Source organism: Gossypium raimondii, chromosome 10 (assembly GCF_025698545.1).
Source record: "Gossypium raimondii isolate GPD5lz chromosome 10, ASM2569854v1, whole genome shotgun sequence".
Taxonomy (NCBI): Eukaryota; Viridiplantae; Streptophyta; class Magnoliopsida; order Malvales; family Malvaceae; genus Gossypium; species Gossypium raimondii.
This window is the reverse complement of record NC_068574.1, coordinates 32,899,257-32,915,691: the sequence shown is the minus strand read 5'-3', so window position 1 is coordinate 32,915,691 and position 16,435 is coordinate 32,899,257. Positions and strand designations below refer to the sequence as shown.

Below are 16,435 nucleotides of genomic sequence, written 5' to 3'. Positions count from 1 at the left end.
ACAATGGCTATCCGGGTTTTCTTCCACAAAGAAGAAAAGAAAATGTTCATATTATCATTTTTTTTAATTTTAACTTAAATTTTAATTATTTACAAAATTACCCTTTTATTACAACTTATAAAATTACTAAATCTTATACATATATGTCCATAATATAATTATATGGTTTAATTACCATCTAAGGAGAGTTTAATTGCACAATTAGTCCCTCAATTATTTTAAATTATTAGTTAATTAAGCTTTATTTCAATTTAGCCCTAAACTAATTAGGACTAAATGAGAAAATAGCCTAAAAGCTGGTGGATTAATTATATCCACCACCGCTTGGACTTTTTTTACCATGGTTTAATCACTATTTTGGTCCCTTTACTATTTTAAATTTATAGCGATTAACGTTGACTTCTTTTACAATTTAATCATTTTACCTTAATTAAGCATCCAATCGTCAAAATTACCAGACCAAACTTCAATTCACCTAAAATACGACTATGTAAATATTTAATAAAAATATTCACAAGCTCTGTTTACAGAAACGGGGTCCCGATACCTTATTTTCTGAAACCACTTGACTTCCGGAATAACCACTGATACTAACCATTAATTCAATTAGTTAAAATTCATCAAATAAAAATTCAATATAAAATTATTTTTGAATTGTATAATTTAAATACTAATTATACGAGCTTACTCATCGAATTTGTGGTCCCGAAACTACTATTTTCGACACCATTAAAAAAGGGGCTATTATAGGAGTTTTTTGCCAAGTCGTTTTAAGGTTTAGTTAGTAGATTTAGGATTTTAATTTAGGTTTATTTTCTCTTAAAAATAGTTCTATTTCTTGTTTTTCAACTTGGATTTGATTTGAGTCTAAGTGTTCGTTGTTAAGTATTTTTATAATTTTCCTTTACGTTTCTTTTGCAAACAACGATATCTCGCTAGCTGTTAAAGGATTTCACAAATTCAAGCACATCCATTTTATCAAACATATCAATTTCTATCCTTCTCCCCTTTTAATTTAATTTGTGTGTTTTGCATGATTAGTTTAATTCTAATGACGATGGTAATTGAATCGATGAGTGACTAAGTCCTTTAAGGAGATTAACGAGCAGATGTGGGAGTGATTAACGGAAGAATGAGGGTTTCCCATACGGATTAGTTGGTATATATTTATGTATGCTTAAACCCTAGGATTGACGACACTAGGAAATAATCTAGGCTAAACGAGGTCGAAAGATAAGTTTACCGAGTAAATCATAATTTATCCCAGTCAAGAAAGTGAGGTCAAAAGATAAGTGAGTACTGGTCGATTAATTAATTAGTAAAGGCTGAAAGGTAATACTAGTTAGTTAATAACTAATTCACTAAAACAAACCTGAGTTCTGGTGTTAATTATAATCACTGAAGCAAGTTAATCTTTTGTCTGTTAATTGAGATTTTCTTCGTTGATTTATTTATTTCTAGTTATTTTATTTGATTTTATTTCATAATATTAATTTTAATATTCTTATCTATCGTAATATGATTTTTGGTGATTAATATTTAAACCTATTACTGTAAAAATAATTTTAAATTTAATCCATCCTCCATTTGGTACAATCCTCGGAATACTTACCGGTGTTCCATTGTAACATTTCTATATTACAATTTGACTCATATATTTGCGGACATCGCTATTCCTTATCTTTTGTTGTAATATTTTTTGTTCAAACGTTTGCACGTGTGGTGGCGGTCACACTTCTCAACTTCTTTTCATTAATTCTCCTACTCAAAATTACTTTATTTTCATAAGAATTCATTTATCTAATAATTTTTTCAACTTTTATCAAGAATTTATTGTATCCACTACTAGAATGGTGTCATGTGTTTAATTAAAATTTTTGGGGTGTTACAAAAATACATACAAAATTATAAGAATATTTATAAATAAATTAATACCCATTTTTCTATTTTTCTAGCATGAAATTTCTTTATTATAATAATATTTTAGAAATAAAATAATAATCTTATAAAAAAATAATACAATGGGGAAAACATAAAGAGGACTTAAGCATATTCATATTTTCCCTTTTTTTAACATTAACGACCACCATGTTTAGGTTGAGTAAAAAATTACAATTTAGGGGTGGGCACAATTGGGGGATATACAAGTTAGGATGAAGTCTTCGAGCCCTAGTAGGAGGAAAGTCATGCTAGTAGCTCCACAATTGATTCTTAGTTGAATAATATGACTGTTGGATCATCGGTACGTCTCGTGGCGCGTCAGAAAAATTATTCTGACGACCATCAACCATGGATCAATGCACGAGGAACGAATCGGGTTGAAATAAGGGTCGAAAATATACCTTTTTGAAACTAAGAGAATGAAGAACAACATTGATGATATGATTACTTTGAACGATGTTGATCCCAAGCCGCAACAATAACGTCTTGGCTTCTACTTAATTCACCCAGTAAAAAACGAACAGCAAAATTCTCTTGAACTTTTCAGAGAGAAAAAAAAATCAAAAACAGGTGTTAGATCTTTTGATATTATTTTTCTCGGTAACCCTAACACACTAAGGGATTATATTCCTTTTTTTTTTATATTACATATCAGAAATAAAACGAGATTATTCCCTTATTATTAGATAAACAAATAGAAAGTCGAAAAAAGAAATTATATTATTTCCTAAGGAATATCAATTTCCTATCTTTTATATTTTGACCGAAATTAATTATTATAACTATTTATATTAATAATCTCAGGAAACTATATACAATTAATATTTTGTATGAATCAATTTCATATATTAATTTTATCTGTGTTCTCTATTTATGTACAAGTTTGTACATATAGTGTGTTCAATATTTAACTATCAAATTAAATTAATTCAATATTTAACTATCAACTATAGGGTATGGTCCTGTAAGTTCTTGTAATGTTAGTAGTAATACTAGAATGTTTCTAATATTACAAGCAATGAGTGGCATCCAGCAAGGCATCATTGCTACTCAAGTTACAAGAAGTCGTGATTCGACATAACATTTTTGTGATAATCTTTTCATGTATTATATCCTTTTATCTTTAACATCTAGATTAGACACAAGTCATGGGATAGTCACACTTGTATAGTCCAATCCCACTTTTTTTTTTATATTCTGAGTAGACTACTGTAAACAAATAAGTATGATATCTCATATAAACTTATTAGAGCATGGCTATGCCTTTCTAGTCTCACTCCACCAAGAGGCCTAAGATATTGCTCCCATTATATAGGAGGGATAAATCTTATTTTGATCAACCATATCCCTCTATATAGATTGAGACATACCCAACATCAGTCTTTATAATATAACCTGTTATGGTAGACGTTTGACTGTGTCAAAATATACAACTCACTATGTTGGGACAGTGATGACCTCAAGTCTGAGGATAATATATATATTTATTACTATGAGTTGTGATTATTACATAATAATCCAATAACCATACTCATAGTAGGTCAGTCTAGTATGTTGCTCTCTAACACATGCTCGTGTATCAATTTTGACATCCTTATATCAATGACAACAATTTGTCATCAATCAACTACACATTAGTCTCAATGCATTACCATTGTCCAAGCCTACAATAATACTTGACTAAGGACCTTTTAAGAATAATCATATTATTTTCAGGACTCTATTATTAATTAGTTTATTTGTACACATAGAAAAAGAAACTGAAATAACAATGACAATATCTTATATTAACAAACAAGGTAAAACGAATATGTGATTACAATCATCTCATGATTGGTCTTTGAGCATGCTCTAACAGTGACGATAGAGGATGTGAAAATTGATAAGGGTAAGCGTTCGATCGAATCGAATCGAATGAAAAAATTTTGAGTTAGTCGAGTTTACGAATCCTATTTTATCATCCTAACTCGATTTGAAATTTCCTCGAATCGAGTCAAGTGAGATGAAATTCAAATCAAACCGAATCGAATCGAATATATTTGTTCGAGTTAAATTAAAAAATAATTTTGGTGTTTCTTATATTTATGTAATTTTTTAAAAAAAAAATTAAAATGACTATATAAAGAAAAATTGAAGTGAACAAATAAAAGCAACTAATTGAAAAAGAATAAGAGGATTTTGATTTTGGGGGGTAAAAAGGGGAGGGAAAGTAAAATTTTTGAAGGTAAGGGGGATAAAAAAATTGAAGAGAATAGTTGGTGGGGCAGAAACGGGGACGGGGGGATAGGGGGTAGTTTAATATTCGATTTATTCGAATTATTCAAATTATTAGAAATTGAAAACTCATCTTGATTCGAACTTGAAATTCAAAAAAAAAATTTGAGTTCACTTAATTAACTTGATTCGAATAATTCAAAATTTGAATTTTTTTCGATTTTTTCAAGTCGAATCGAATTTTGCTCACCCAAAAAAATTGAGGAATTCAGAATAAGGGTTATTGGTGCTGGTTGTTCTGAGTGTAGGCGATGTCAAGTGCTTGAAAACTTTGGCGAAGATTAAGGAACAAGGCTATATATATAATAAATAAATTATTATTTATTAAACAAAATTTTATTTGATAATATGTTTTGATATAATAAATTGAAGTGTTTTTGAATAAAATTTAAAATTGAACAAAACTAACAAAATGATTTTTCAATTGAAGTCTAAGAGACAAAATTTTAAATCTTTGTTTTGAACACTTAGAGTATTTTTGACAAAGTTCAAAATGAATTTAAACTCTTGAACTTGATTGAAATAGTTCTAAAACAATTGAAAAGATACTCCCTACAAAAGTATCAATATTTTCCAAAAGGTATTAATGTCAATATGATTTTTATCGATACTAAAACTACTGTTTGACTTGAATAAAAACAATAAATATCAATACTTTTAAAATTATATCGATATCAAAATTTTATATCAATACCAATTTTGCATTTTGTTTTTATGATCTTTCAAAATTTGACAAAAAGTATCGATACCCATAAAATTGTATCGATACCTTTTATCGTATTAGTAAATCATCATTGGTATCTTTAAAACTAACTTTAACGGTCACCGAATTACGCATTAAATACTACTAGTATTGATAATCGTAGAAAAGTATTGATACTTTTTGTTGCTAGTGAATTTAATGATCGATATTTTCATCTCCAACGACTCTATTTATTTTCTCAATAACCACAATGGTTGGAAACTAATTAGAGGATATAAATACCAACTTCTAAAGGTCCTACAATAACAAGAGAAAATATTCTAACTTAAAGATCAATCAAAACAATCTTTGTGCCAAATATTTCCATACTTTATTTCATACACTTGTGAGTTTTATTTCCATTCTATTTGCTCAAGTGTTTTTCATTGTAATTGAGCTTAATTTGCAAACATATCAATCTTGTAAGGATTATTTTCTTTATTTGTTTCTTTATATCTCTTTGAGAGGGTTTGTGTCTTAAGGTTTAGGTAGAAACCTTAAGGGAGTTTATAATGTTAAACGTTGTTCTCAAAGGTTTATAAGATTAGTGAATTTCGAAAAATCCTTAGTAGTGGAAAGCTAAGGTAAGGGAGTAGGCAATTGGGGTCGAACTACTCTAAATTCTTCTATTCATTTCTCTATCCTTTCTCGCTAGCATTCACAAAATTTTTAAAAGTCAATTCACCCCTCTTGACGATTTTAGTTTGATTTATTGAGCTAACATTATTTATAAAATAAAACTAAAAAAAGGAAGGAAAATCTTAAATTTGGTTTAAGTCTTGTAGTTTTTTTTTAAAATTATTTTATTTATAAAATTATAATTTTAATAAATAAATTACATTGTAAAAAAGAAAAAATGTGTATTAATTTGTTTATAATTTTGTATGTATTTTTAAAAATATTATGTATTTTTTTATAGAAACATGAACTTTTAAATTTTTTTACTTTTTAAAGTTTTAAAAGTTTTTTTTATTTTGAATGTTTTAGAATCAAAATTAAATTGATAAAATCTGTAAGTTGGTGGCTCAATTTGTTGAATATTTTAGAATTAGGATCAAATTGATAAAATCAGAAATATTGGTGGGGTAACTTTATTATTATACCAATAAAAAGTACTTTCGTAGTGATTGAACATACGAGTGACCAAAATACTAAAATTCAATAACTTTATTAACTAAGGGTCTGTTTGTTTGGCAGTAAAATATTTTCCGTAAAATGATTTCTGGAAAATGTTTTACTTTTCTGTAAAATGATTTACTGGAAAGTATTTTCTGGTGTTTGGTAAATCTGTTTAAAATATTTTCTGTTGTTTGGCAGATTTCCTGAAAATATTTTCCGGAAAAGTTGTTTTTACATATATTTTACATATATTAATATATATATATTTATTAATATATATTAATAAATTATTTTACATATATTGCAATGATTTAATTATAATAATACTCAATTATTAAGCTACAATATTAATCGTTATAAATTGAAAAAACTAATATCAAATAAATTATTTGTAATTGTGTTAAAAAACAAGTATTGAATAATTATAAATTGCTTGAAACCACAATGAGTACTAGAAATAATAATATTATCCAAATACATAATTAATGGTACACCACATAGTAACAACATTGTCCAAGTGCATAACATTACACCACATATATCCAAATACATAATTAATGGTACACCACATAGTAAGAACATTGTCCAAGTGCATAATATTACACCACATAAATGTATCAATATCTTCAACTCTGAGAAAATTTTCTCATCCTTATCACATCAATACAATGCTGGTCACCACTATATAAAATACTATTAATATAATTTTCTCTTTCATAATCTCGATTCACACGAGGGCGAGAAGCAATTTCCTTCCTAGTTTCTAATTTTTTAATTCAAAGAGCCCCAAAAGCTAAAACTGAAGCCACGACTCCGACAATTGCAGTTTGATGTTGATTACGATCCATCTACACAAAATAATGCCACACAAATATATGATCACTACAAAAAGATGCAAGATTTTCATAAGATCACATAAAGTTACCATGACTAAAAGTGCATACATACATATCAAGCTAATTATAATTGAAAGTACCACTTAAAATGAAAGCATGAAAAATGAAAGCATTGAAAGTACCACTTATAACTGAAACAAACTGAAGCAAATCAGTAATTTGTAAAAAACAAATAGAATTTCAAGATATGCTAATGATCTCCTACATGCTCTTAAACATGTTCAGCATGTTACCAACTCATTTCACAAACAATTGGCATATGAAAACGAGTCCAATATATAAGATCTCAGACCATATCATCAGGCAAATATTTGCAACATGTAAAATATACTTAAAACATGTCAAAACATTTACCAAAGTTAAACAAAGATATACATTAACAGAAATTTGACACTGAAACAAACTGAAGCAAATCAGTAATTTGCAAAAACAAATAGAATTTCAAGATATGCAAAAACAAATCAGTAATTCGCAATCCGTGAAGCGCAGTTTCAATTTTCTTCAGTTGCTCCAAATTCAAGCCCATTGGCCACTTACTCTCTCTCCGAATATAGGGTTTCTAGTTTCCATTCCCCGTCCGCACAACACAGAGCACCGCTATAAATTAGTCTAAACAAACTCACAGCTACCCACAGCGCACTCATCTATTTCTTTCTTCAGTATATTATTTTCGTCTTCTGATTTCTATTAGCTACAACGATTCATTCACACACACACACACACACACACACACACATATATATCTGGCTATGCGTTTTCAATGCTAGTTGATGCCTGTAATTAGTTGGATCTGCCATTATTTTTTCAGTTTAATTTCTATTATATCTGTTAGTTTTTATCAGTGTTTTCTGTTGTTCTTTTAAAAAAAAGTTTATAGTAATTTTGTGTGTGCTGTTGCTTCTTACTGGTGAACGCTTTCAGATTTAACAATGAGAGATGTTCATGTTTCCGAAGCATAAATTTAATTCATAGCCAGTTTTAAACAGCGCTGTGCATTTTCTTATATTGCAGTGCACTACCTGTCTCCTGGTATATTTATATTGCACTGCACTATCATCTTTTTTTATTCTTAGAGTTTTGAAATCTAAAGTGAAAGTTGAATTTGTTTTAAATTGAATTGTTGAATTGATTTAAACAGGTAATATAAATCAGTAATTTATACAATCTAGTTCAGAAATGGATTGGATTTTAAAGTAAAAAGAAAGAAAAAATAAAAGCAAAAGTATTATGATCCACATATTTCAACTAAAACAATAAAACTGGTTATGGCAGAGATCTTCTAAGGAAATCTAGTAGTCATTTTAACATTGAATTTTCTAAGGAAATTTGGATTGAACTGAAAGTCTTATTGGTATTTTTGATTGGTTTGTTTCTCAAGCATAAACTCTATATATATGAGTTGCTAACAATTTTTAATATTCAAGAAATAAAAGATCAAATCTCAAGCATAAAGTCTCTCTATTTGACATTTTTAAACAAAAACTTAACAGTAAGGATAATCACCTCAATACTTCCTTTTAATCCATTAACTCAATGCTAAAACTAATGGAATCAATTATAATGCAAAGGAATAAAAGCATTAACAATTTACTCCAGTAAATAAGACCCACGGCATTCAGAACTACAAAAACATCTACATACTCTGAGTTTCTTATGCGTTGCAACTAGAAGGGGAGGAATAAGTGAATACAGATCACACAATGGTCTTGTAAGTGCTGAAAAAGTTGGGTGCTCAATAGCCCTGCAAAATTTAGAGGAACATCATTGTACTCAGAAACTACTTAAAAATTAGAGGAACTGGAAATGCTCTTAGTCCACTCCAGCTCAACATTATTTCTTTTGATGCATTACAAAAAGTATCCGTAACATGCTAGTATTTACTAAAACACTCTGATAACTTGAGAATAAAATTTTAACCATTTCCTTGCTGAAAGAGAGAGCCCATAATATTTTGTAACATATCATAGCAAATGAGTCAGTGTATAGTTCTCTAGCCTAACAATAAAACGATGATAGAACTGTAACCAACTCTGAATTTCATCTTTGATAACTACCCTCTACTCCAACTTGTCATATATTGGCTAGGTTTTACTCAATTAAGCACCTCAGGATAAATTGCATTTGAAATTCAATTAGCATAACTCAAACATCCATATCATTCATTAGCAGGAGTCTAGGAGGAATTGCAATGGAATACACTATTTGCTAGTATGCTTAACATAAAAGAATCTACTGTCTCCATGAAAAAAAAAGGATTATTTAGTGCACCACGGTGAAGCTAAAATCTCTATATGGGACGCTACTAATCTGCTACATGCTTATTAAGTACACGATTACTATCCTATATGAAAGTTCAAAAACGCCCCAAGCAAGTTAACTAACAGCCATGAATGCCTTTAAGTGTAGATAATAAAATCGACAATGGAAACACAATACAGCAATAGTAAGAATAGTTATGGGGTTTCTAAAATCCACGGTAACGTAAATGATGATAATCATTAACTATACAGAAAGAAGTGAACATGAGTATTAAGCTTAATTCGTTTAAGAAATTCAGCAACCCTAAAATTACACAACAAAACGCGATAAAATAAAGTTAAAATTCCAACTAAGGAATAAACAAGTAAAAAAATGATAAGAGATAAGAAATGAATCGGGTCAATCGCATCTACTAACTGAAGCTTTGAAGGTAGAAATGTTGAGATTTTTATAGAGAAAATAGCAAGAAAATTAAAAGGGAAAGCTTCCCTGTAGTGAAGAATTGGGGGTCGAGTGGTGTAGGGAAGAAGAGGATGAGTTTTCATCCTTCTTCCGATTTCTGGAAAATCCAACAAAAAACCACCAATTTTATAAAAAACTTGAAGCTTTTGGGTGACTCACCGACAGATCTATGGAGCAGAAAGATGGAGAAGGAAGATTAAAGCTGAGAGACAGAGATGGCAAGGTAGAGATGAGGAGAGGCGGAAGCTTTGAGGAATGGAAAATGTCTGCTGCTTAGAAGAGAATGGAAAATGTCTGCTTAGAGAAGAATGGAAAATGTCTTACCAATTTTGAAGCCGTAAGACAATTTCCGGAGGAATGGGCTTGATTTTACCGTGTTTTGGAAAATGTTTTCCTAAAGGAATTCATTTTCCCCCAAACAAACACCGGAAATGGTGTAAAATGTTTTCCGGAAACCATTTTACAGCAAACAAACGCACCCTAAAATAGAAAATTTTAGACTTATATGACCAAAACAGAAACATACTAATAATTAGGTGACTATTCTTGTAGTTTACCCTATTTCTTTCCACTATTGTGTCTTTCACCCTTGTGTTTTATGTTGAGAGGGAGACTGTCGCTTTCTTTGCACCAAAGCACACCTTTTGATCATTTGTTTTATATGACCCTCTATCTTCAAGCCCAATGGTAAATTCTTTAATGAAATCTAATATTTTGATAAAAAAAATTCAAAATATGCCAATTTACAGTTCTAACACGAATATAACATAAAAATAAAAATAAAACACGACAAATTAATATTACAAACACAAAGTATAAATAAATGTGTCAAATCTATATTAAATTAATGGTTAAAATGTAGTTATGAGTATTGAAATTTATCATTATACTTTATTTTATTAGCATTTATTATTATATTTTATAATATAATTAAATTGATCACACAACTTTAAGTGATTTACTTTTATCACTAAAATTTTGAATTTCACTTAATTTAACCCCTAAGTTTATTTTTAATTAAGTTTTACTGTTTAATATTAATTTTGATGATTTAAAATAAATTTTAATAAGAAAATATGATTCCAAATATTTTGTTTTAATAGTTAATAAAAGGTAGACTTGAAAATTAAAAATAAAAATTACATTTTTATAAATAATCTTGATACCATATTAATTTATTATTTTTAATTACTAAAATTTCATTAAAATTTTCTTCAAATTATTTTAAAATAAAAATTAATAGTAAAAACTTTTAATTAAATTTTAGTAATAAAACCAATCAAACAAAAATAAAGTGGCAAAATTCTAGGTAAAATTAAAATATACTGATAAATTTCTCTTTAGTTTAAAAGTAGAATGACAAATATTGTTGCAATTTTATGTTTTTAAGTAGTTTGCACATCAACCCTTAGATTAATTATTATCATCATAAAATTTATATGAATATAATACTTTAAATTTGATTACAGTACCTAAAATTACACGAAAACTACAATAGTGCATGGATTAAAAGCATGGCACCCTCCCATTTGTTTTATCTTCGTTTATACTTTAATCTTGTAATAGTCAAAGAAAAGGATCAAACATTTTAGAAAGGAGGGTCCAATGAAATTTGTGGAAGAGGCAAAACAACAAAGAATTTTAATATGTATGTATATATATATATATATATATATATATATCAATTAGATTTCATCTCAATATCTACATTCTCATTAGAAACAATTTCAGAGTCATCCTCAGGAAGGAGGCCAAGTAGCGGCAAAGGCAACAATGAACTGAGATTGCATAGGATTATCAAGGAGGATAAGTTGTCAAATTTATCCTTGGTTACACCAAATACCTGGGTCAGTACTGCACCTAACAGTCCCCCCACCACACTGCCTCCGTTTGATATGGACATCAGAGTTGCAAACAGTGTTGCTTCCATCCCTTCCGGACATAGCTTGGCTGCAAGTACAAGAACCGGCATGAAAGAAACCTGCAACGTTATCAAGTGCAGGCAACATCAGCAGCGAACTTGGAATGAAATAAAAGAAACAGTTCAGTTTTAAACTATGTTAGTGAAATTGAGATGAATTCCACATATAGGTACATATCTAAGAATGTTACGTTTAATCTTAAAAAAAGAAAAAGAAAAATGTTTTCTATTGATTGGAGGATCACATCCTCATAATTATGTTTGATTAAATGTTACATAGATACTATTAAGAAAATGAATGTTTTATAGTGTAGATCATACGTACATGTTGAGATATCATAACTATTGTCCATTACAAAAGGGCCTCTGCGGAATTGAAAAATATTATAGACTTTGTGAAAAAGATTCAGATTATTACATCATGCACAAGCTGTAACTCATTAATTTATGCTGCTGAAGCTAAAGAAATTTCTTTTACGTTAAAACATTAATTTTATTAAGAAAAGAAACACTTAAGATGAACCTTATAACATGCAGTAACTCAAAAACCCATCCATTGCACCTATTAATCTAGAAAACTCCTGCCTGTCCAACAACAGGCGTCTAATAAATCAAAAACATCAGAACAAATAAACTTAAATTACCTGACCAAGGACAGTTAGAATCAATGAATCCCCAATCGCAAACCACTCATCACTTATTCCTAACTGCCGGTTCAATCCAGTTACCAGCAACACCTATGCAAGGATGAAAATTATATATTAAAAATGATGATAAGCACTGTGAAATCGAGTGAGAGAAGAGAGGAAGAGAGAAGGGGGCTGCTGTGCTGCTGTTACAGCTTGCTGTTTTTTAAAGAAAATAAAAAAGGCTAATTCTGAAAAGTATTTCTTGCATATGTACATTACCTTACATAACCTATTTATACTAGTAATTAGATATACAAAGATGTTATAATCCTAACTTTATGCTAGTCTAGTCAATCCCTAGAATCATAACAGAATAAATCCTCAAGATTACTATCACATCAAGCACAATAAGCAAACCATCTTAAATATATGAAAGCATAAGTAAATAAAGACACAAACCTGAGTCATTCCAAAGGCTGTACCGATAATTGTTGTGGCAAGAAAAATCTTCCGCAATGGAACTCTTTTTAAAAGTCCATTATACAATCCAACTCCGACCAATGATGCAACCGAAGTGACAAGTTTTACACGTCCTAGAAATTCTGGGGTGAAACCAAGTTTATTTGTGCTGAAATGAAAACAGCCTTCTGTTGCGGATATGAAGATTAAGAAAAATAAGATGCTCACAAAGAAATTTAAACAAAACAGAACTTACGTGAAGTAAAAAACGGCAGAGTCTGACTGCGGTGTTGCTTGCCAAAAGAAAATAAAAACGGTGGGAAGAAACACATTGGGTTCTCTTACTGCATTCCACAACTGAATAATATTCTCTCTTGAGCTTTCAAGAAAGCTAGGGTTGGCTAAAAGAACATTTTGCCCTCTTGTTGGGCCAGGCACATGCTGTTCTTTTACAAGAACAGCAACAGCAGATGTTATCATCGGTAGCAATGCAGTGATACCAAAAACAAACCTGAGGCATTAAATTGGTGACGAAATGGTTAAGCAGAATTTCTCTAATCCTTCCAACCATATCCACAAACAAAGCACCTCAAGTACCTTACACCATAAGCATCCACTAGCGAACCACTAAAATAGGAGCTCACAATACTACCAAAAGCAGAGGATCCCCAGCATAGAGACTGAAGAGATCCAGATATGGCTTGCGACTCCCCACGAGCCCTCTCCACAACCATGGAATCTACAACCTGCACCACGCAACATTTTCTAACATAATCCAAGAAATATGACTAGAACAATAATAGGATAACACCTGAACGAGAAACTTTTCAGCCTAACATTTAGAATGCTTCTTAGTAGTGCACGTGTGCACTTGCTCAATCAATCATGTGTATGTTGCTGATAGAGAGAGAAAAAGGTGCTAAAAGTAGTGTCTGCTAAAGTAAGGCATACACTAAGAATACAATTCACAAGTAATACAAAAGCTGCTAAAGCTTTCTAGTACTTGGTTTAATTTCTTCGGCTTGGTAACGAATGTGCTCGATCAAGATTATAAGGATCTTTTATGCTTCACCTATGAGCCATGCATCCAAAGAGGATGTCTAAAGTTCTCAGCTCCTTATGGCTTACAATATTAACTTGCTATTTTATTCTCATTTTACTTGACACTAATTCATGATCAATAAACATTGATAGAGGATTATGTAACGTTTCTCTTATAATAAATCTTGGCTGCATAGAGAACTTTGACTTCAAATGTAACCAACTTAGACTAGATAATAACATTAACATGGAAAAAAGATACATCACAAGAATGTGCAGGTATAAGAAATCATAGAAACCCTGAACTGCCGTTGCAGAAATAGTCAACTTTAAGTGAATAACTGAAAGAATTCTGCAAAGCGGAAGAAACTTACAACATCTGAGAAAGCAACAGAAAGAGATCCAATAAGTATGCAGACTACAGCACCATACTTGCTGCCAACAAAGGTGGCCATCAAACTCCATGAGAGAGCACCAAGAAGTCCAGATAGAACCAAGTATGACCTTCTTCGATAACCAAATAGTGGGAATGAATCACTGCAAAACCATAGTGCTACTCAAACCAAATCTAGAAACAAAATACATAACAGTTTCAAATATGATCAGAAACAGAAAGAGATAGCTAAGAGAGCAGCACCTAATAAACCCATAAAGTGGCTTAACAAGCCATGGCAGCGAAGAAAAACCGGATATCAAAGCTGTCTAGTCAACCAAATACAACTTGTCAGTCCTTTAAGACGATTATAGGATAAATATGCAATAAATGCAACACAAATTTATTAAAATCTCTCTAAATAGGCTAGTTTAGCATTGCAGGAAAGTTATTTCATTGACTGTTTTCAGAGCAGGACCAAAACGGCCGGTCGGATTAGAAATCATTTGGGATACCAGTTCGAAGATAGAGGTTAAACCTATTGACCCGCAAACCGCTATAGACCGATTGAACCAAGTTAAAATAACAATTGAATTGGTTTTCTCTATTTTTAATTTTTTTTTTTACTTTTATGAATTTGTAATAATTTATTTAATTGAATCGAAAGAACTGATTAAACCGAGGACGGGTGACCAAGCCGATTTAGTCATTAGTCTAATTTTAAAGAAAGAAAAATAAAATAAAATATATAAAAGAGAAAATAATACTTTTTATCTTTTTATTGTTCATGTTAATTTTAATTAGTTATCTTTTTCTAGAAAAATAGACTAACAGATATTGAATTAACAAGGTAGCAACTTGGAAGTATAGGTTAGCAAGTTGAAAAAAAAAGTAATTTAGTATCACTTACAAGAGAAAAAAAGTTTAAATACCAATTAAGAAAATAATATAGTTTAAATAACAGTTAAAATCCTTTTATATAAATAATAAAATTGTGCATTTAGAAGTAAAGCCTAACTTAACTGTATACAATTACTAAATTAAACTGCTCGAGAATTCAGTTCAAAAGAGCATACCTCTGCAGGATCCAGATGCAAATCATCTTTCAAGTAAAAGCTAACAGCAAGCCTCGAAAGGCCTAAAGCGCCTTGAACGAAGTAAACCATAGCAACCGCCACACTCTCTGGAGAAAAATCAACGCCGAAAATTCTGAATCTTCGGGCGTTGCCTGTATACCTGTCTTTCTTCCTCGAACTAGCGACCGAACTCATCGAGGTACTGGACTCTTGCTCCATCGGTATCGAGTCTCCATTTCCAGAACCTCGGTTAAATAAATTAAACTTAGATTTTTCTTTCCTTTATTTTCTCAAGAAAAAAGAAGAAAAAAAAAAAACTTACTATTTCTAGAATCTAAAAGCGACTCGTTTCCTCTGGATGAAAGCGGGAGAAACATGGACGTATCGCTTCGTTTCTGGGTATGTTTACGGCGGGGCCTGCGGCGACGAGAGACCGCCAAGGGAACCATCGGTCTAAGGTGGCGTATTTGACGGTGATAAGGAGAAAGTGGATAGGAGAGGGAGGACAAAATGGGGTTTTGGGACGGTAAGATTGAGGATAGAGAATGTAGAGCCATTGAATTTGGATTTTCATAAAAGCTTAATTACGTAACGAAGTTTAGACGTTAGACGAAGAGAACTTGAAGTTTAAAAAATATAACCTTATTCGTAAAATAATACCTCCAAGTTTTTTAAGAAAAAAAAGCAATTAAATCTCATCAAATTTTGAGTTTTTGAGTTAAGATTCTTTAACTGTTAGACTGATAACTGTAACCCTGATGTGAGTGTTAGATCTTAAATTAGCAAAAATAAAATTAATATTTTAAAATTATTTTTTAAAACTACATAATAAATCAAGACAAAATGTTTTGAATTTGGACTAGAATTATAAAAACATAACAAAATTTATAAAATTATAAAAATCATTAAAATTATACAATTTTTAAAATTATTAGATATTAATAAAATAAAATAAAATTTATAACATTTATAAAAATAATTTATTATTTTTATGTTTTAAATCACAAAACAAACATAAACATCTTATATCATAAAATCAATATTAATAATTTTTTTATAAAATTTTATGGTTTTTAACTCATTTTTAATAATTATTTTTATACATTTTTATGGTTTTAGTAAATTATTTTTATAATTTTATAAAAGTTTATGGTTTTAATTAATTTTTTATAATTTTTATAAACTTTAATCATTTTAATGATATTTTATAACTTATTTATGTTTTATAATTCTAAAATGAACT

General features: G+C 29.9%; 1 protein-coding gene, 1 long non-coding RNA gene and 1 other non-coding gene across 3 annotated transcripts; 1 reads left to right on the top strand and 2 right to left on the bottom strand.

The window, feature by feature from the left end:
• Positions 1-6,549: 6,549 nt before the first annotated feature.
• On the bottom strand, positions 6,550-10,340 carry LOC105776044 (uncharacterized). Its single transcript, XR_001127836.2, has 3 exons — positions 9,853-10,340; positions 8,614-8,713; positions 6,550-6,924 (listed from the first exon to the last, which is right to left on the bottom strand). It is a non-coding gene; the product is annotated as an uncharacterized LOC105776044 (long non-coding RNA).
• Positions 7,866-8,009, top strand: LOC128034404 (small nucleolar RNA snoR137). The gene has a single exon (XR_008190528.1). It is a non-coding gene; the product is annotated as a small nucleolar RNA snoR137 (small nucleolar RNA).
• A 989-nt stretch (positions 10,341-11,329) lies between the features above and the next one.
• On the bottom strand, positions 11,330-15,833 carry LOC105776041 (folate-biopterin transporter 1, chloroplastic). Its single transcript, XM_012598503.2, has 9 exons — positions 15,515-15,833; positions 15,193-15,437; positions 14,381-14,445; positions 14,118-14,280; positions 13,300-13,448; positions 12,959-13,213; positions 12,703-12,871; positions 12,259-12,351; positions 11,330-11,674 (listed from the first exon to the last, which is right to left on the bottom strand). Exons 1-9 carry the CDS (start codon positions 15,747-15,749, stop codon positions 11,375-11,377), a joined length of 1,674 nt encoding a protein of 557 aa, XP_012453957.1. The 5' UTR covers positions 15,750-15,833; the 3' UTR covers positions 11,330-11,374.
• Between the last annotated feature and the right edge of the window lie 602 nt (positions 15,834-16,435).